The sequence below is a fragment of the Rhinopithecus roxellana genome, chromosome 6 (genome assembly GCF_007565055.1).
Source record: "Rhinopithecus roxellana isolate Shanxi Qingling chromosome 6, ASM756505v1, whole genome shotgun sequence".
NCBI lineage: Eukaryota > Metazoa > Chordata > Mammalia > Primates > Cercopithecidae > Rhinopithecus > Rhinopithecus roxellana.
The window spans coordinates 64,644,125-64,664,566 of NC_044554.1; the positions used below are offsets into that span (position 1 = coordinate 64,644,125).

The 20,442-nt window shown below is 45.3% G+C and overlaps 2 protein-coding genes and 1 non-coding gene across 5 annotated transcripts in view; 1 reads left to right on the forward strand and 2 right to left on the reverse strand.

Annotated features, from left to right (window-relative positions):
- Nucleotides 1-1,611: 1,611 nt before the first annotated feature.
- Nucleotides 1,612-1,683, reverse strand: TRNAP-AGG. Its single transcript has one exon. It is a non-coding gene; the product is annotated as a tRNA-Pro (tRNA).
- Nucleotides 1,684-11,349: 9,666 nt separating this feature from the next.
- On the forward strand, nucleotides 11,350-15,356 carry OPN1SW (opsin 1, short wave sensitive). The gene is made up of 5 exons (XM_010378740.2): nucleotides 11,350-11,704; nucleotides 11,986-12,154; nucleotides 12,471-12,636; nucleotides 13,265-13,504; nucleotides 14,502-15,356. Exons 1-5 carry the CDS (start codon nucleotides 11,350-11,352, stop codon nucleotides 14,619-14,621), a joined length of 1,050 nt encoding a protein of 349 aa, XP_010377042.1. The 3' UTR covers nucleotides 14,622-15,356.
- A 360-nt stretch (nucleotides 15,357-15,716) lies between these two features.
- The window catches only part of CALU (calumenin), a 33,829-nt gene continuing 29,103 nt past the window's right edge, over nucleotides 15,717-20,442 (reverse strand). For all 3 annotated transcript variants that reach the window (XM_010378742.2, XM_010378743.2, XM_010378741.2), the window contains 2 exons: nucleotides 20,186-20,385; nucleotides 15,717-18,122 (listed from right to left, as the gene is read on the reverse strand). In XM_010378742.2, the coding sequence (XP_010377044.1) occupies nucleotides 18,018-18,122; nucleotides 20,186-20,385 (305 nt within the window). In that variant the 3' untranslated portion in view covers nucleotides 15,717-18,017. The remainder of the gene's footprint in view (nucleotides 18,123-20,185; nucleotides 20,386-20,442) is intronic.

Sequence of the window (20,442 nt, forward strand, 5' to 3'; positions counted from 1 at the left end):
CACACCACTACACCTGGCTAATTTTTTAAATTTATTTTTTGTAGAGAAGGGGTTTTGCTGTGTTGCCCAGGCTAGTATCAAACTCGTAGGCTCAAGTGAGCACCCCACCTCAGCCTCCCAAAATGTTGGGATAGCAGGTGTGAGCCACTGTGCTCAGCCTTTAATCTTTTCACGAACAAGATGGATCTTTTATATTCTGAGCTTTATGAAGGGGGTTCGGCTTTGGCTCCCTGCCTCTGGCAGGTGAGGCCACATATCCTACAGCTGGAAGCATTGAGACAGAGCTCCAGATCTTGGGTGTCTATCTTATCTGTGTGTGACATCAACAATAGGCCATTGTGACATCCTTCTCCCCCGGCCCCCATTTTTTTTTTGGCCTGCCCGCCCTTCCTTCCTTCCTTCCTTTGTTTCTTCTTTCTTTCTCTTTCTTTCTTTCCTTCCTTCCTTCCTTCCTTCCTTCCTCCCTCCCTCCCTCCCCCCTCCCCCCTCCCTCCTTCCTTCCTTCCTTCCTTCATTCCTTTCCTTCCTCCCTCCCTCCCTCCCTCCCTCCCTCCCTCCCTCCTCCTCCTTCCTTCCTTCCTTCCTCCCTCCCTCCCTCCCTCCCTCCCTCTCTCTCTCTCTCTCTCTCTTTCTTTCTTCTTTCTTTCTTTCGATGGAGTCCCGCTCTGTTACCCAGGCTGGAGTGCAATGGTGCCATCTTGGCTCACTGCAACCTCTGCCTCCTGGGTTCAAGCGATTCTCCTTCCTCAGCCTCGCAAGTAGCTGGGATTACAGATGCATACCACCATGCCCAGCTGATTTTTGTATTTTTAGTAGAGATTGGGTTTTGCCTTGTTTGTCATGCTGGTCTCGAACTCCTGACCTCAGGTGATCCACCCGCCTCGGCCTCCCAAAGTGCTGGGATTACAGGCATGAGCCACTGGCCCGGCTTTTTTTGTTTTTTGTTTTTTACATTCCTTCTTTAATCCTGATAGCTGATAATTTCCTTTATTAAAAAAAAAGTTGGGATTGTACCATTTTAATTTTTGAATTCCATTTTATCCAACATCCCTGTGTGTGTTTGGGGGCACTAGATGAAGGGATAGCTACCTTAGTCCAGTCTTTCATGTTGCCAGAAGTTCCCCTTTAGATTCTCCTTATCTGTAACATGATTCCTAGCAATCTCTACATCTCTAGGGTGCATTACAGTTTCTGATTTCATCCTCCCAACAACTCTGAGAAGTAAGTTTCGAGACTCAGAACTGTAACTGTCGTCCTAGCTTTTGGACTTTGAGTCCAGTGCATTTCATAGCTTGGGTTTTATGTTGAGAGCTTGCCTGATCCTGACCTCCAGCTCCGGCCCAGCCCGCTCCTTGTCCTGATCTCTCTGACAGGCTGTCTTTCTGCCAAATAAAATGCAGGCCAGCCAGATGCTCTGCCAGTTCCCTCCTGCTCAGTTTGGCCCCAGTGGAAATAATGGGGTAAGTATAGGTCATGGCAATGGGGTGACTGACTGCCAGCTTGTCCTCAGGGTCCTTTAGCCACACACGATGAGGCTATCTCTTTGCTTCCACCCTAGAAGGGGTAGGCGGTGTATATGTATGTGGCAGCGGAGAACGGACATAAAAAGCAGGGCTCGTCCGGGATTTGAACCCGGGACCTCTCGCACCCTAAGCGAGAATCATACCCCTAGACCAACGAGCCACGAGCAGTTAGCTCTTGCCAAATGTGCTCTCCCCGCCACATCAGCAGCAGCCACAGCAGCAGTCTGTAGTTCTTAGAATGGGCCTCTCTCCTCCCCCTTCCAGGCTGGCTCCAGGCCCAGGCCGCTGCGCTCCAGCAGGCGTTGCTCCTGAGTTCTCTCCTGCTCCTCCCTAGCTCGTTGCAGAGCCACACAGATGCTCCTCTGCCTGGGCCTACAGGCAGGGTCCATTCTTCCCCGTGACCTGCCAGTTACCCCGCCAGGACTCCCAAGCAGAGTTCATGGAGGTCCTGCTGGGGAAGAAGCCAGGCTCCAGCAACCACTACTTCCCTGAGGACCCTCAGGGCTGGTGAGCCCATCTGGGGTCTCTTGCACTCAGTTGAGAGCTACTCTTCTTTCTTACCTCATGATCAGACCACCAGAAAAGCATTCTCCAAACCCATTAGACTCCCAGGTGAGGACCCAGAAGATTGTCCCAGCTTGCTCTTGACTAGGTGATGTTTGCTAAAACCCGCAGTGTCTTCATCTGCTGGTTGGGGAAGGTAACACCTACCCTGTCTACCTTACAGGGTGAGGATCGCATGAGACAATGTATATGAAAGCACCTTGCGAACTGTAAAGCACTGTCAAAGGAAACAGGTTGTGATGGCAACACAAGGGGGAGAGAAATACATAGTAGGAAAGCTGTCATTGAATGCTAGTTGTGGGCCAGGCAGGGTGCTCTCTGCTTTACAGATCTTACTTAACCTTCCAGCAACCTTGTGAGAGCAGTATCACCTCAGTGTAAGATAAACAACTGCCTGAATTCAGCTTATACTTCATGTTTATCAGAATGCTTTAACTTGCCTAAATTCAGCTTATTTACATTTATCTGAATCCTAAGACTGTTTTAAATGCAGTACACACTGCTACCCAGACTTTCTAAAAAACCAGAAATGGGGACTATATCCTGTCAATACCCATACTCCCTCCCCCACAGTAGCCTGCCCTGCACATCCTACCCAGGGAAGCTGCCCAGGAAGGAGCTGCTGGCAGCCTAAGGGTGGCCTAGGTTGGGACGTTCCCAAAGAGAGTGAGGGGGGGTGATCACACCTCAGAAACTGGGGAGTCGTAGGAGACCCTGATGGGCTTGGTTGGGCTCTTTGTCTTTTGTGCTTCCACCATCCCTGTACACATCCATCGCATCCTGTACACCATCCCTGTACACATCCATCGCATCCTGGATTCTTGCTCACTTCCAGAGGGGGGTCTTTTGTGAGCTGAGAGCTCCACAGGGGCAGATACGTGTTCTATTGGTCTTTTGGGTCTCCCCCAGTGTCTGACCCTTGGCAGTACTGCTGACAATACAGGCTATTCCCAGGCATTTCTGTGTGCCCAGCCTTGTGTAAGCACTTTACCAGATTAATCCCACTTAATCCTCATAGCGCAACTGTTGTCACAGTCATCGCTTAGCACATGTCTGTGGAATGAACGAATGAGTGAAAAAAGAAAATCCTAGGAGTGTGCACAAAAAAATCACTAGTGGCAACAGATACGCAGGTGAGTCCTCACCACTTGGCTTGAAGTAGAAATGGTAACCCTGGATAAATCTTCCACACTCCATCCTTTTTTTTTTTTTTTTTTAAGACAAGAGTCTCACTCTGTCACCCAGGCTGGAGTGCAGTGGCACGATCTCAGCTCACTGAAACCTCTGCCTCCTGGGTTCAAGTGATTCTCCCACCTCAGCCTCCCAAGTAGCTAAGATTATGGGTGTGAGCCACTGTGCCCAGTCCACACTCCATCCTTTCAAGCAGGATTCCTACTGAACCAATCCCTCCCTTGGATAGGTGGGAAGAATGGCCCTCACTTTAGAGAATACACTGGCCAGCATTCTTTTGTACTCAGGGGATAAAGTTGCATGATTGCCATCAAAGTGTCTGAGCCAGACAACTGGCTCTGCTAACTAATCCAGCCAGAGAGGAAGGCAACAGCTCATCTATTCTCAAACCAAATAGACTTTTTTGGGTTGCTGTTCCCCAGCTTTAAACTGACTTATAAATAAAAGCGCACGCAACATGTCCTTCCATTACCTCAGCACACATTCCCCAAATTGTTCCTCTTGGTGAATGTGCCAGAGAGTGATGTTGCTCAAAGCTAGGGCTCCTAAGGGGACTTCGCTGAAGATGTTTCAGAGCTGAGACCAGGGTTGGGTCCTAGCCAGTGCTTCTCTCAGAGGTGCTGTTGGAATTTGGGGCAGGATCATTCTTCTTTGTGTGGCTGATCTGGAACTGCATCCTGTCCACTGAATACCAGTAATCCCTTCTCCACTGTTGTGATAGCCATGAAACACCCTGCACGCTTCCAAAAGCCTCCTAGATGGTGGAGTCGGCGGAGAGGAGCATGGCCCTGGTGGAAATCCACTGGCACATACCTTGAATTTGCTTCCAGGCTAAAATCACTGTGGCCTTCATCCTTGCAGCAGGACTTCAGGCCGTCAGTTGCTCCTTTGTCTCTTAGGGAGAATCATGGCCCTCCCTCCAGGAGCTTCCTCACTCTCCTCCTAGGTGTGAGGATGACTTTTAGGCAGATCCTGTGTCCCCATTTTCACAAGAGCATGTCAGTTCTTCCCTTATCACTTCTCTGGAGAGCCTTATGGGTCAGTATTTAACAGACAACGGTCACACACATCATCTCAATCACCGTCACTTCCTATATATATAAAGAACAGCAAGAAGCTACCACTGGTTGCCTCTGAGAAGGGTAACTGAGTAGTTGGGAGGCTGGGTGGGAAAGAAACTTCTTTTTCTCTGAATTCCTCTTTTTTTTTTTTTTTTTTTTTTTTTTTAGATAGAGTCTCACTCTGTCTGCCAGGCTGCAGTGCAGTGGCAAGATCTCAGCTCACTGCAAACTCTGTCTCCCAGGCTCAAGCAATTCTCCTGCCTCAGCCTCTCAGTAGCTGGGATTATAGGCATGTGTCATCACACCTGGCTAATTTTTGTATTTTTAGTAGAGATGGGGTTTCACTACGTTGGCCAGGCTGGTCTTGAATTCCTGACTTCAGGTAATCCACCTGCCTCAGCCTCCCAAAGTGCTGGGATTACAGGCGTGAGCCACCACGCCTGGCCATATGTATATAATTTTTTTTTTTTTTTTTTTTGAGGAGTGTTTTGCTGTTTCCCAAGCTGGAGTACAGTGGCACAATCTCAGCTCACTGCCACCTCTGCTGGGTTCAAGTGATTCTTATGACTTAGCCTCCCCAATAGCTGGGATTATAGGTGCATGCCACCACACCCAGCTAATTTTTGTATTTTTAGGGGAGACAGGGTTTCGCCGTGTTGGCCAGGCTGGTCTCGAACTCCTGACCTCAAGTGATCTGCCTGCATCAGCCTCCTGAAGTGCTGGGATCACAGGTGTGAGCTACCATGCCCGGCCTGTATATTCTTTTGTACTTTTTGAATTTTGAGCTCAATGCATATGCATATGTATGTACACATACTCCATTCAAACCAGAAATTAAATTATTAAAAACTGAACAGAGAGAAGCAATAAGTAGGATAGGGAGAAATGCATTTTGAGCCTCCAGAGAGCCAAAATTTCCTCTAGATCAGAGCAGCCCAGCAGTACTTGGACCTCGCCCTAATGGTTTCGAATTGTCCTTTGTGCTGTGTTGAATCCATACTGAGGGATCAGTACTAGACCCAATCCTGTGCAACTGGTTGTCCTGTCTACTCAAAGATGTTGTTGAGGACAATGTTTCCTTTGTGAAGTCCCCAGGGAGGCATTCTTGTCTGTCATAACTCCAAGAACAGTTGGTTTGCATTTTTTCTCTGGACAATTATGTAAATGAGTGGCTGCTAGAAAGCATGAGGCTGAGTGTGTCGCCCATCGGTAGCAAGTTCACAGGGTCATTAAATGTCAGTATAATTCCTGACTCTTTAACTCCCCACTGTTGTTTCTCTTTCTTCTGCTTCTACATTTGATTCATTACTTCTTGTTGTGTCCTATATATTCTTGCAAGTCTCCCTTAAACTACTTTAGGAAAACAAAGGTGTATAAATAAATACACTTCTAATAAGAATAAAAATTTTAAAACCCCTAGCTGGGTACAATGGCTCACACCTGTAATCCCAGCATAGGAGGCTGAGCAGGGAGGATTGCTTGAGGCTGGGAGTTGAAGACCAGCCTGGGCAACGTAGTGAGATCTTGTCAGAAGGGAGAAAGGAAGGAGAAGGGAAGGAAGGAAGGAGAAGGGAAGGAAGGAAAGAAGGAAGGAAGGAAAGAAGGAAGGAAGGAAGGAAAGAAGGAAGGAAGGAAGGAAGGAAAAGAGACAGAAAGAGAAAGAGAGAAAGAAAGAAAAAGGAAAGAGAGAAAGAAAAAGAAAGAGAGAAAGGAAAAAAGAAAGAAAGGAAAGAAGGAAGTAAGGAAGAAAGAAAAGAAAGAAAAGAAGAAAGAAAGAAAGAAAGAAAGAAAAGAAAAGAAAAGAAAAGAAAAGAAAGAAAGAAAGAAAGAGAAAGAAAGAAGGGAAGGAAGGGCAGGCATGGTGGCTCACGCCTGTAATCCCAGCACTTTGGGAGGCCGAGGTGGGCAGATCACGAGGTCAGGAGATCGAGACCATCCTGGCTAACACAGTGAAACCCCATCTCTACTAAACAATACAAAAAATTAGCCGGGTGTGGTGGCACACGCCTGTAGTCCCAGCTACTTGGGAGGCTGAGGCAGGAGAATGGGGTGAACCCAGGAGGCGGAGCTTGCAGTGAGCTGAGATCGCACCACTGCACTCCAGCCCGGGTGACAGAGCAAAACTCTGTCTCAGAAAAAAAAAAAGAAAAAAAAGAAAGGAAAGGGAGAGAAAGAAAGAAAGAAGGAGAGAGGAAGGAAGGAAGGAAGGAGGAAAGAGAAAGGGAGGGAGGGAAAGAAACAGAGGGAGAGAGGGAGGGAGGGAGGGAGGGAAAGAAAGAAAGAACAAAAGAAAGAAAGACCTCCTGAAACTATTCAGAAAATATCCACTTTGGTAGGACTCTCCTTTTTCTGGACAATCGTAACAAATGGAAAAACAGATTTTCACTTGATTGTATTATATTGGGTTCTGAACATTTGTAAGTCTAAATCTAAATCAATGGTTGAATCTCAGCTGGAGGGGAAGGGAATGAGGAAGGAAGGGTTTTGTCTCTCATTTGGCAATGTCAGGAGACATTTTTGGTTATCATGACTGGGCTGGTAGTCTTAATTTTGGCATCTAGAGGAGAGGGATGCTGTTCAACATCCTACAATGCACAGGACAGCCCCCACGACAAAGAATTATCTGCGATGTCAGTAGTGCCGATGTTGAGAAATACTGGTCTAAGTGTATTTCACGTGATCTTCTGTAAAGCCTTAGTGTATTAACATGTTCTAAATTGATAAGGTGATTTTCAGCCTGGGAAGAGCACTGTATATACTAAATGCACCTAAAACACCTCTAGTTTTTATTTTTTATTTTATTTTGGTGTTTTGTGTTGAAACACGGTCTTGCTCTGTTGCCCAGGCTGGAGGGCAGTGGCGCGATCTCAGCTCACAGCAACCTCTGCCTCCTGGGTTCGAGCAATTCTCCTACCTCAGCCTCCCAAGTAGCTGGGACTATGCAACAGCGTGCCACCTTGCCCAGCAAATTTTTGTATTTTTTGGTAGAGACGGGGTTTCACCATGTTGGCCAGGTTGGTGAACTCCTGACCTCAAGTGATCCGCCCACCTTGGCCTCCCAAAGTGCTGGGATTACAGGCGTGAGCCACCGTGCCCAGCCTGCCTCCAGTTTTTATATTTCCTCTTCGTCCTTTACCCCATGCCCCTTCCTCAGAAGCTTGCCTCCTTCTACTCCATAGCTTCCATGACTTGGGAGAATTTTTGTCCGTGGCTTGAGCACCGGTAAGACTTTGTGCTTGGGTGAGGCTCTTTTTGGTCTGAGCTCCTTGGGGATTGGGTTGCCTCCAGCTTGGGCCCATTGTCTCCCTCTGCTGTTGGGGGAACAGGGTGGGAGGCACTGTCTGGGAAGGTGTGAGGACAGTATTAGGCAGGGCCAAAGACGTGGCCACCTAGCCTTGTACACTGGGTGAAAAAGGGCCCGGGGTGTCTTGCACCCTCACCATTTAGCCTCCCTTCAGAAACGTTTGCAGAGGTGGGTACCTCAGCAGAGCCCAGCAGACAGTGGAGGCTGGTTTGTTCCACTCAGGCCAGGCTCACACACAATCCATATGCCCTGCTCAGGGATAGGCACCTTAGTCCTGAAGTCCTGCCCAGGGTAAGGGATGAGCAGCTCTGCTCATCCTGGCTCTGCTGAGGTGCCCACCTCTGCAAACGTTTCTGATGGGAGGCTAAATGGCAAGGGTGCAAGATACCCCGGACCCTTTTACACCCAGTGTACAAGGCTAGGTAGCTACATCTTTGGCCCCTCCTAATACTCTCCTCACATCTTCCCAGACAGTGCCCTCCCACCCTGTTCCCCCCAAAACTCTGTCTCAAAAAAAAAAAAAAAAGAAATGAAGCCTCCATAAAACCCCAAAAAAGAACAAGGTTCAGGGAGCTTCTGGATAGCTGAACACATGGAAGTTCCTGGAAGCTGACACCTGGAGAGGGCACGGAATCTTCATGCTCCTTCCCACATGCATGCCTCTCCTTATGCATCTCTTCATCTGTATCCTTTATAATACCTGTTAGAATAAACTGGTAAGTGTTAAGTGTTTCCCTGAGTTCTGTGAGCTACTTTAGCAAATTAATTGAACCCACGGAGGGTGTTGTGAGATCCCCTATTTGTAGTCATTCGGTTGGAAGCATAGGTAACAAAACCCAGGGGCTTGTGATTGGAAGCTGAAGGTGAGAGGTGGGAGTGGAGTCGCGGGGAGGGGTGGGTGGCCGAGCAATGGCAGTCTTGGGGACTGAGCCCTCAACCTGCAAGATCTGATGCTATCTCCAGGTAGTGCCAGAATAGAACTAAATTACAGGACACCCAGCTGGTGTCTGCTGCAGAACTGATTGCTTGCTTGTTGGTGAGAAATCCCCACACATGTGGTCACAGAAGTCTTCTGTGTTGCTGATCGCTGTGGTGTGACAGCAGAGGAAAATCAGTCTGGGTATTTTCCTAACTCAGCTTGCCTCTCTTGTGCTATCTGGGAATCTTCAAAATGATGATACTGAGCAAGTTCCTATCATGAGGGGGTTGGAAAATCCATAACTATTGGCTCAGATCCTACTGAGGAGATGCTGGAGACAGGAGAGAACTATGTTGTTTTGTGTCAGGTTTCATTGATTTTTCTCCATTCTTTATTCATTTTAAATTTCATTGTTTTATGCTCTGCTTTTTAGTATCTCCCCCTATTTATTTTAGATTTGATTCACTCTTTCAGCTTCTCAAGGCGAAAGTTTAAATTTTAAACATTTATTTTCTAGTATAAATACTTAAAGCTATAAATTTTTCTCTAAGTACTGCTTTAGCTGCCTCCTTCAATTTCCAATACTTTCTTTTTATTGTTATTCAGCTCAAATTCTTTCAAATTTTCCTTATGATTTCTCTTTTGACTCACAAGGTATTTAGATGTATATTGCTTATTCATAAGCATTTGGGGATTTTCCAGGTATCTTTTTGTTATTGATCTATCTGTAAGTTCACTGATCCTTTCTTCTGCTGTCCAATCTGCTGTTCAGCCATCCAGTGAATTCTTCATTGGACATGTTGTAGTTTTCAGTTCTGGAATTTCCATTTGGTTATTTTTATTTTTCCCATTCTTCTGTTGAGATCCATTAACTCATGATGATCATCTTTTTCCTTTCAGTTCTTGAATATATTTATATCGCTGTTTAAAGATTTTTTGGCTGGTGCCAATTTCTTGGGTCATCTCAGGTTCTGTTTCTACTGACTGCTTTTTCTTTTGGCTATGAGTCATATTTTCCTCTGGGTTTTTTTTTTTTTCTTTCACATGCCTTATAATTTTTCATTGTTGTGAACTTTAGAGAGTGGATTATCTTCCATTGAGGAGTGTTGATTTTTGTTCTAATAAGTAGTTAACTTACTAGTTGATCACCTTGAACCTGCTGAGGCTTGGTTTTATCTTTTGCTAGTATGAGTTAGCTTTGGCTTTGCCCTTACTCTCAGAACAAATATTTAGTCCTGGGATATAGATTTTAGCTCTATGGTGTGCCTTTTGGGAGTTTTAAGTGGAAAGCCCTAAGTGTTTACCCAGACCCTCTGACTTGGGATTCAAATTCAAACTCTACAGTCAAAATCTGTGTAGCTCTTTCAGACCTCCAGTGGTTGCCTTTTACTGGGCTCTTGGAAATTCCTCCATCCAGTTTAGCAGTCAGCCTGTGATTTGAGGGGAGTTTATATGCAGATTTAAAGACTTCGCCTTCTGTGGCTTCCTTCATTCCAGGAAATCCACCTTCAGGTGTTCTGGAGCCCCAAACTGTCTTCTGTCCTCTGACTCTAAAGTCAGAGGCTTTTGCTAAAGCCAAAAAAGGCTGGGGCTTTCTGCTCAAGTTCTAGCTATCCTGTGCCATTTATACTCGGGAGTACACTCAGGGAAAACAAAAACAAAAACAAAAAAACCCAAAAAACAATGTAGACATTTCTTTTCATTGAAGAGTTGAGTTCCTTTCAGTTTCTGCCTGCTTTGGATACTTTAGGTGTTTTCAAAAAGTTGTTTTCATATTGTGTCCAGTTAAAATGCCTAAGGGTGCATTCATCTAATAAACCTTTCTGCCATTACTGGACCATCCTTTCACTTTTTAACTTATTTATACCTAAAGTATGTCACTTTTAACTCATCTATATATTTATGATCTGCTGAGGTGGAAAAGATTCATTCATAAAGCCTAAAGTGTAGTGCCTAGTACAAGTGCAGGTGGAACTTGTCACTGGGGTGGGCTGCACAGAAGAGGTCTTTGTGAGGTAGACTGTGAGGGCTAGGTAAGACTTCAATGAACAGACAGGAGGAAGACTGGTGACTTGTTGAGCTGAGGGTAGGGGTAGGCATGAACATGGCGTGAGGACAATGAACAGACCCGCCCCCCTGGCTGGAGGTCTAAGTAGGAAAAGCACACTCTTTGAGTAGATTCAACACAAAGAAATGGAGGCAGCCTGGCTCAGGGATGCCCTAGACCTCTAGGCATTGTCAAGTTGCCTAAGTCCTGTTCCATCAAGGCTGTTTACTGATGTGCTTCCAGGGCACTCCCCACTCGAGCCCTTTCCTCCAGCCCAAGGCTGGTTCCCAGCCTCTCAGGAGAATTAAGATGGGCACCTTCCACAAAGGGGCAGATAAGCTGAGGAAAACTTAACCGATACCGTTGTGCCAGAAGCCAAAACAAGAGGCGTGCCCTTTCTATAGCCCCATTAAAAGAACAGCAAAAAGGTGGAAGCATCTTCAGTGAATATGGGTCAGCACCTCCCAGACCTCAGGGAGGTCACTTCTATTCATCTCAGCACCCAGCATTGCATATCCAGATTACTTGAGCCCAATCTTTTATCCTCTGAAGAACACAATCGGCTTTGGGGCCACAAAAGGTTTAGGTAGTGGTTTAGCTATTTCTAATCTCAAACTTTGTCCTTGGGAGGTTTAGGATTAGTATTGATCATTCACAGAGGCCAAGTGTTTTTAGAGGAGGGGTTTTCTGGGGTGGGAGGATCACCTATAAGAGGACTCAGAGGGGGGTGTGGGGCATCCATGAGAAAGATGTCAGAGGAAGAGGAGTTTTATCTGTTCAAAAATATCTCTTCAGTGGGGCCGTGGGATGGGCCTCAGTACCACATTGCCCCTGTCTGGGCCTTCTACCTCCAGGCAGCTTTCATGGGCACTGTCTTCCTTGTAGGGTTACCACTCAATGCCATGGTGCTGGTGGCCACAGTGCGCTACAAAAAGTTGCGGCAGCCCCTCAACTACATTCTGGTCAACGTGTCCTTGGGAGGCTTCCTCCTCTGCATCTTCTCTGTCTTCCCTGTCTTTGTCGCCAGCTGTAAAGGATACTTCGTCTTTGGTCGCCATGTTTGTGCTTTGGAGTCCTTCCTGGGCACTGTAGCAGGTACTGCAGGGGAAAAGGGGTTAGGGGAAGGCAAAGGTTGCTACTCCACTGGAGGGGGTCCTTAAGGAGGAGCCTGGGGGAAATGAGTCTGGTGCTTTTTAAAATACTGGGGTACAAAGCAACCCAGACTACAAGTTTGGCCAAAATAGGATGTTTGTGTCTTCACTCCAAATGTCAGTCCAGTCCTGTCTCTGTGCTTGCTCCACCCAATCTGTCTGCCACTGTGCCAGCCAGGCTGGGTGGGGCCCTGTCTACCCCATTATCCTCACATTTCACCACAGGTCTGGTGACAGGCTGGTCACTGGCCTTCCTGGCCTTTGAGCGCTACATTGTCATCTGTAAGCCCTTCGGCAACTTCCGCTTCAGCTCCAAGCATGCACTGACGGTGGTCCTGGCTACCTGGACCATTGGTATTGGCGTCTCCATCCCACCCTTCTTTGGCTGGAGCCGGTGAGAGTGCAGGGCAGCGGTGCTGACTTAATTAGCTCAGGTTGATGTGGGTGGAAAGAGAGCTTGGGTGTAACTATTTAATCTTTGACCTCTACTTTTTAAAGAGTTGCAGTACGAGGCCAAAGGGCAGTGGGAGACGAGTGCTAACATTTACTCTGCAGTTGGAATTGCTGTAGCTTCTCCCAGTCAGGACAGAAAACCCCCCTGCTTGAAGCCTTTGGGCAGTCTCTGGGTTCTAAGTGGAGAACGGCATCTCAGCTCCCACTGCACTAACTCTTGTGGAGAGTCCAGTGAGCAAGTGTTTGGTCCTTTGCAGGTTCATCCCTGAGGGCCTGCAGTGTTCCTGTGGCCCTGACTGGTACACCGTGGGCACCAAATACCGCAGCGAGTCCTATACGTGGTTCCTCTTCATCTTCTGCTTCATTGTGCCTCTCTCCCTCATCTGCTTCTCCTACACTCAGCTGCTGAGGGCCCTGAAAGCTGTGAGTGGCATTTGACAGTCAGGGAGGAATGGGTTCGGGGCTCCACATGAGAAGGAATAGTGCTCTGGAACATAAGACGCCTGGAAGTGTCCATAGCCAGAGAGGGTATCTAAAAGCAGCAAAGGAAGTGGGAGGAGGGAGAATGATGGAGATCCAAAGGAACTAGGCCAGGAGATGGGGCAGAAAAGAGGCATTCAGAGTGGACGCCCCCTCCCCCATCCCATAGAAAAGTATCCAGAGGCTGGGCACAGTGACTAATACCTATCATCCCAGCACTTTTGGAGGCCGAGGCAGGCGGATCACCTGAGGTCAATAGTTCCAGACCAGCCTGGCCTACATCGTAAAACGCCAAAATGCAAAAATTAGCTGGGCGTGGCGGCATGTGCTTGTAACCCCAGCTACTCAGGAGGCTCAGACAAAAGAATCACTCGAACCTGGGTGGTGGAGGTTCCGTGAGCCGAGATTGTACCACTGCAACTCCAGCCTGGACAACAGAGCGAGACGCCAGTCTCAAAAAAAAAAAAAAATTAATTAATTAATTAATTAAAAAATTAAAAAAAAAAAAAAAAAAAAAGCATCCAGAGGGCCAGGAAAAAGAGGGATGTGATGCTCTCTGTCTCCACCCCAGGTTGCAGCTCAGCAGCAGGAGTCAGCTACAACCCAGAAGGCTGAACGGGAGGTGAGCCGCATGGTGGTTGTGATGGTAGGATCCTTCTGTGTCTGCTACGTGCCCTATGCAGCCTTCGCCATGTACATGGTCAACAACCGTAACCATGGGCTGGATTTACGGCTTGTCACCATTCCTTCATTCTTCTCCAAGAGTTCTTGCATCTACAATCCCATCATCTACTGCTTCATGAATAAGCAGGTAAAGCTCTCTATTCACATTCCTATGGTCCAGAAGACCCTGGTTCTTCTTGACTTTTAACTCGGAGCACCCTGGACTCTACTCAGGTTTCTAGGAGTAGACGAGGGAAGCCACAAAACCCCCGAGGAGTTTGGGAAGCCCTTGGTAAGAACAGGGAGGAAGGCATGGTTATCAAGACGAGAAAATAGAACCCCGGAGGAAATAATCTGAGTCAGGAAAATGAAGTTGCTCCAAAGAACAGGATGAGCGAAAGCACTTTATTGAAAAACGCGTGCAGCAAACCACCATGGCACGTTTACCTATGTAACAAACCTGCACATCCTGCACATATATCCTAGAACTTAAAAAAAAAAGATTCCTCTGAATTTCCAGTCCTTTCATTTAATAAGTTCTTAATCATTTCCCTTCCAACTTTTAGCTTGCACGAGCATGTGTGAAGCACAGAAATCGTACCACATGCATAAATCTCTAAAATATCTTATCATCTGAAGGTACTGGGGGATTTCCTATCCCCTATCCTGAAATCTGAGCTAATAAACACCAAACCCTAAGTGGCAAAAACCCTACTTTCAGATGGTATTGTTTCCTCAATCACAGAGGTAGACTCAAAAATAATTCGGAAAAAATAAAAAATAAAAAAAATAATTTGAAACCTCCCTGGATAGAACAGAATTGGCAGTCCTTTCCAGCTGGGAGCACCTGCTAGTAACAGAGGGGCCTCTGTTGGCAGTGCTTTTATGAAGCAGGATGGTTTGTGAATTTACCAACAGTGAGGTCTCAGACTTGACCAGAATGTTTAGGATTACCCTAGACCCTGGAGTTGTTCAAGACTGGAATCTAGATAGTTTTCAGGATCGGGAAGATAAGATTCAGAACCACCTAAGGGCATTCTGGGTACAAAGCATCGTGCAAGGCTTTGGTGATACACAGAATGAGGTCTTTTTTCCCATACTTCCTCATCTGCCAAGGCTATCTCCAATTGTGCCTTTCTCTCCAGTTCCAAGCTTGCATCATGAAGATGGTGTGTGGGAAAGCCATGACAGACGAATCCGACATAAGCAGCTCCCAGAAAACAGAAGTTTCTACTGTCTCGTCTAGCCAAGTTGGCCCCAACTGAGGACCCAATATTGGCCTGTTTGCAACAACTAGAATTAAATTTTAAGTAAGTTTCTATTGTCTCCGTCAGAAACCACACTACTAAAAACACAAAAAAGATGGTAAGAGGAGTGATGGCAGTTTGGGGAGTCAATTTTTCATTTTCTTACTATTGCCTTCTTGCCCACAAAGCTACTGTTTCCACTGGGTCTATTTCAGACCACCCAAAGGCCATTTCAACAATCATCAGTTTCTACTCCTAAGTGGCACCATTCACAGCACTTGGAGAACTGATTTCTACATACAAGGCAACTAAAAAGGAATATGGCTTTAAGTTTTCAGTATATGGATACTTTCCTTTTTAGTAACTTTTTTTTTTTTTTTCCTGCTGGGGATCCATTCTGAGATGATATATGCTGAATTAGAACAAACTTAAGAAAACACCTTAGAAATGGGAAAGACATAAAGAAAACCCCCCCCCAAAAAAACCTTAGTGGTCCCAAATATGTTTGAAAGAACTTCTGGATAACTGCTACTGCTACAGCTTTGGCAGGAACAGCCATGTCCACAAGCCCCTGAGCAAGCACAAATTATTCCAGGTGCTTCCTCCCCATTGCATTTGGCTAAACCTTTGTATTTGTCTTAAACTGTGTGTTTACTGAAGTTAATAGTTTAATTCTCTTGAGGTTCTCAAAATGAATTTGCATGTCTTAGTACTATTTGTAAACAACACCATAATGTTAAATAAAATTGTTTTACCTTATGCTCTATACTCTCCCTCCAGGCCCCCCAAAAAGAGCCTTTTTGAAATAAAAATCAAGATAAACGTGTGTGTACATTCAGAATCGCTTGTGTTTGGTATCAGATAATTATATAATGAGCAGCAGGTCTCTCCAGTTATACGGCCTAATGGAAGTAAAGAAAGGTTATGGCTGTGGTGAGAAGGATGCTAGAAAATACCAGAAAATAGGGAGAAAAGAATAACCATTTAGAAGGCAGTGCTGTCTCTGAGTTTGGGAGAACTTCAAGGAGAGTTCCCATTCTGACATTTTACAGCATCCATACTCCTAAGCTAGAGTTCTATTTCTTAGAAAATGAAGGTCATACATACCCCATAATGAATGTAAACAGTTTTATTTAGAAACAGATAGGTACCTGTTCACATTGCAGAATATAAAACTTGGTTTACACTCTATAAAAAATAACCAATATCCAAATTCAAGAGAGCTAGCATTCACAGAACACACAATATGGGTGTGTAGCTACTGTTCACCAGCCTCAGGCTTGATTTAAACCAAAAAAAAAAAATCCAAAGGGATCATTCAAGATTACCATACAATGCCTGCTGCTGTCTTAGGAGATTAAGGTTTGCTTTTCAAGTGCGTGATTTTAACATAAGGTCTGGGCTCTCTGCACCTAGTGAGGTGTGAGGCTCTCTTGCCACACAGTTCACACTCTCACTTAACTAAGCCAGAGTTGGTGGATTATTAAATTATCACTGGTCTTCTTAACAGTAAAAATAGGGAATCCAAAGGGCAGGAAATTTCCATTACCCTATATTGGGGCTAAATTGAAAAGAGTATATCCATTATCAAGAGCTCAGTACAAAGGCTGGGGTGAAGTTACATGATACCTGGCTTTTTAACCAGACCAGGGAGCCCACCTCAACATGACTGTGGAAGACCAAAGGATATACCTAGGTTCAGATTATAATAAATCACCCAGCACCACCTGAATGTATTATCCACAAAGATATAGCAATAATAAAGGTTATATATACATATATTTATCTTGGTAACCTGAGGGCTAAAAACGTAGAATACGATAATTCTTCTCAAGAGGTCCATCTGTAAGAAAGGGACCCAAAAGGACAGTGTTTGTGTTGCATAAAATATGGGTGAAGTAGAGTCAGGAACAGAGGGTGGTTTCTTTAGCTCTTTCCACATCTCTCTCTCTGATAAGGACTGAAAACCTGTTGATTCATGATAAACTTTTCCTTTTTTTTTTTTTTGGCAGTGGGGAGAGGGAAAGAGGAGAAAATGGGGTATGATGGGTCAAAGGCAGGAAAGGTGAGCCATGGTCCTCAAACCAAAGAGCCCTCTCTGTAGGTCCTCTCATCTTTGAGTGTGAGCTCAAGCTCTCCAGCGGACACAGAAAGAGGCCTGGTAGTAAGTGGTTTGCATTGTGAGGTATGAGGATCCCTGGTAAATTCAGCAGCATGTGGTTTTTGGAAATCAGCCCACAAGATAAGAACACTGCAACCAAACTCATAACTAATACTGCTAATTTAACTATTGTCCAAAAGAGAAAGGGAAGAAGAAAAAAATCCCCACTATATTGGGAGGTTCTAGGCTTTCCTCTAAGTTATCCAAATAGTCTTTTTTTAATCTTAGGGTTTCGTAAGAGAATTCCCATTCAGTGACCACTTCTTTCGTTAAAGGCACTTTCAATTACATGATTGGAAAGGAGTGAATTTTAATTGTGGTGAAACCAAGATTAATTCCTTGGCACACCCGGGAAGAGGAGGAACTGGATTGGGGCATTTACAGTGATTTCAACAGGCAAATAATTAAGTCGTGAGCATTTCAACAGATGCACACTGAGAAAAAATGTTTGCCCTGAAAACACTTGTATTTTTCCTTTAGTTTTACAGCTGTTTCTATCTATAGCTCTGTAAAGAGATCACATCCACTACTTGATTGATTTTCAAGACACTGGCCCTAACTCTTCCCACCACAGCTGTGCTTGACAAAATTAGCCAACAGTCAGTATTACAAGGGGAAAAAGAAGAAAATCAATTTAGGCCAAGCCTTCTTAGAGCAAAGGGATCTTTCCTCGCCCAGGTAATGGCAGGTTCAGTTGCTGGACGTGTAGCAACTGAATGTAGTATGTGGCCCCTACTACCTATGAAATGTTGGACTTTTTGATAGGCAAAACTAAGTGTTCTCTCTCTAAATATAAATTGTGGAGTATATATTTTTTTCCTTTCCTCTCTTCTGCACATTTCTTATTGATCTCAGGCTTACAAAATTAGTTAAGTGAGAATTATTAAAATCATATAAGGGGTTGAGAAAGAGTAAAGAGCTAATGTTTGTCTACATGTGTGAGTTGAGGATCTTGATCCTTCATATCATACTCCCAACCAGAGAACAAATACAAAAATAAACACGCCATGTTATACATAATACAAAGTGTAAATCTACAAACACAAGTGTACTAATTAGAGTTGTTCCTCAGAAGCACGGCTTCCCTCCAGTCCCTCAGAGAGGAGGAGGAATGGGGACGGGATGGTTTTCATTACGCCTTTTCATGTCTTAAAAAGTTTGTAATAACAGTCTCAGTAGCGCAAACAATTTCATGTGAAACCAGAAGCTGTAAAAATAAATTACTTTTGAGGAAATGAGGGTTCCTCCGCAGCTCAGAACTCATCATGCCGTACTAAGGCCTCCCCAAAATCTGTGGCCTGGCTGCCAACAAATAAATCATACTTGTCAACGATCTCCTCCTTGGTAAGCTTGCCATCCTGAAATTAGAGATAGCAATGAATTGAAGCAGAACATATTTCCCATTAAAAATTCAGAAACACGGCCGGGCGAGGTGGCTCAAGCCTGTAATCCCAGCACTTTGGGAGGCCGAGAGGGGCGGATCACGAGGTCAGGAGATCGAGACCATCCTGGCTAACACGGTGAAACCCCGTCTCTACTAAAAAATACAAAAAACTAGCCGGGCGAGGTGGCGCGTGCCTGTAGTCCCAGCTACTCGGGAGGCTGAGGCAGGAGAATGGCGTAAACCCGGGAGGCGGAGCTTGCAGTGAGCTGAGATCCGGCCACTGCACTCCAGCCTGGGCGACAGAGCCAGACTCCGTCTCAAAAAAAAAAAAAAAAAAAAAAAAAAAAAATTCAGAAACACTGTTATAGAAGAATCGGGGTTAATCAGGAGTTTTTTTATTTTTATTTTTATTTTTTTTAATTTTTTTTATTTTTTTTTTATTTTTTTGAGACGGAGTCTCGCTCTGTCACCCAAGCTGGAGCGCACTGGCCAGATCTCAGCTCACTGCAAGCTCCGCCTCCCGGGTTCACGCCATTCTCCTGCCTCAGCCTCCCGAGTAGCTGGGACTACAGGCGCCCGCCACCTCGCCCGGCTAGTTTTTTGTATTTTTTAGTAGAGACGGGGTTTCACCGTGTTAGCCAGGATGGTCTTGATCTCCTGACCTTGTGATCTGCCCGCCTTGGCCTCCCAAAGTGCTGGGATTACAGGCTTGAGCCACCGCGCCCGGCCAATCAGGAGTTAAGATTCTTACTTCTACTAAATTAAGTGTGAACTCAGCCCTCATTCCCCCCACATACATACAAAGAGGGAAGAAAACAGCAATTACACATCCCCTTTTCTTTTTTTTGAGACTGAGTTTCGCTCTTGTTGCCTAGGCTGGAGTGCAATGGCGCAATCTCAGCTCACCGGAACCTCCGCCTTCCGCGTTCAAGTGATTTTCCTGCCTCAGCCTCCCGAGTAGCTGGGATTACAGGCGTGCGCCACCATGCCCAGCTAATTTTGTATTTTTAGTAGAGACGGGGTTTCTCCATGTTTGTCAGACTGGTCTCGAACTCCCAACCTCAGGTGATCCACCCGCTTCGGCCTCCCAAAGTGCTGGGATTACAGGCGTGGGCCATCGTGCCAGGCCCATTAAACATTTCTTTTATCAAGAAAGTTAAAAGTGGAAGGGTGGAAAGAATATAACACAACAACTCAATGCTAGAAATAAAGGCTTCATGAGGAGAAAACTCTCCCTTTAGAGGAAAATATGGAACCTCTCCTAGATGGGGATGACTACATGCATTTCCTTTTCTCATACATCTCAGGACACAACACCTGGCTACTAAAGTGACTTTGAGCAAGAACTTAAAGCAGATCAACACTTAAAAAGGCTCTAAGATAAAAAACTGAATTTGAAATTGAAGACTAGCCTAGACAAAAGTATACTCAGAACACTAAAAATCTCCATCTTTAGACTGATTTTCAGCTTACTCCAAGCAGGGCATTCAATTCTCTGACACAGGTGATTGGGCTTAGGGAAACAACAATACTTTGAACAAAATACCTCAGATAACTAATTGATCAAGGACAATTTGAACAGGCTCCAAAGAAAAGCTGATTTATAGCCTACACAAAGGACCCAATTTAAAAAAAGCATATTTTATTTAAGAAGGAAACAACCAGCTTTCAGTAGACAGAATGGGCCTGTGACAGGTAAAGGAACAAATGAAGTAACAAAGCAAAAAAAAAAAAAAAAAAATTCCTGGGGATCTAAAAATACGTGATGATGCATGCTGGGCACAGGCTACACACAAAGGCTCTTTTCTGAAGCCAAATTTCCTACAATGCTATCAGCACTGGGCAAAGGGATTTCTAAAATGAGATCAGATAGCTAGTGCTGCCCTGAAAGGTTTTAATCGCCAGATTCAGATACTTGGCTAACTCAGACTAATTAAGACCCTAAATGCTCTTTGCACCTTAACATAAACTGTTTAGGTGATCCCCTAGAAGCATACTTCAATCAAGGATAGATTGTGTGGGCCTGGCCGGACTTACCTTGTTTTGGTCCGATTCATAGACCAGGTGCCTGGCTTCTGCCTCTGCATGATCATAGTCTGAGGGAAGGATCCAGTCTTTGGTCTCTTCCTTGTCCATCTTTCCATCACGGTTCTTATCCCGAAACTCAACAAACTGCTCTCGCTCTGTCTTTACCCATTCTGGCTCATCAGTATTCCCATCATGGCTGTACATGTCACCTGGGCACACAGACATACATACAAAAGAAGGTTTGTCTTTTCCCAAAAACTGCCTCA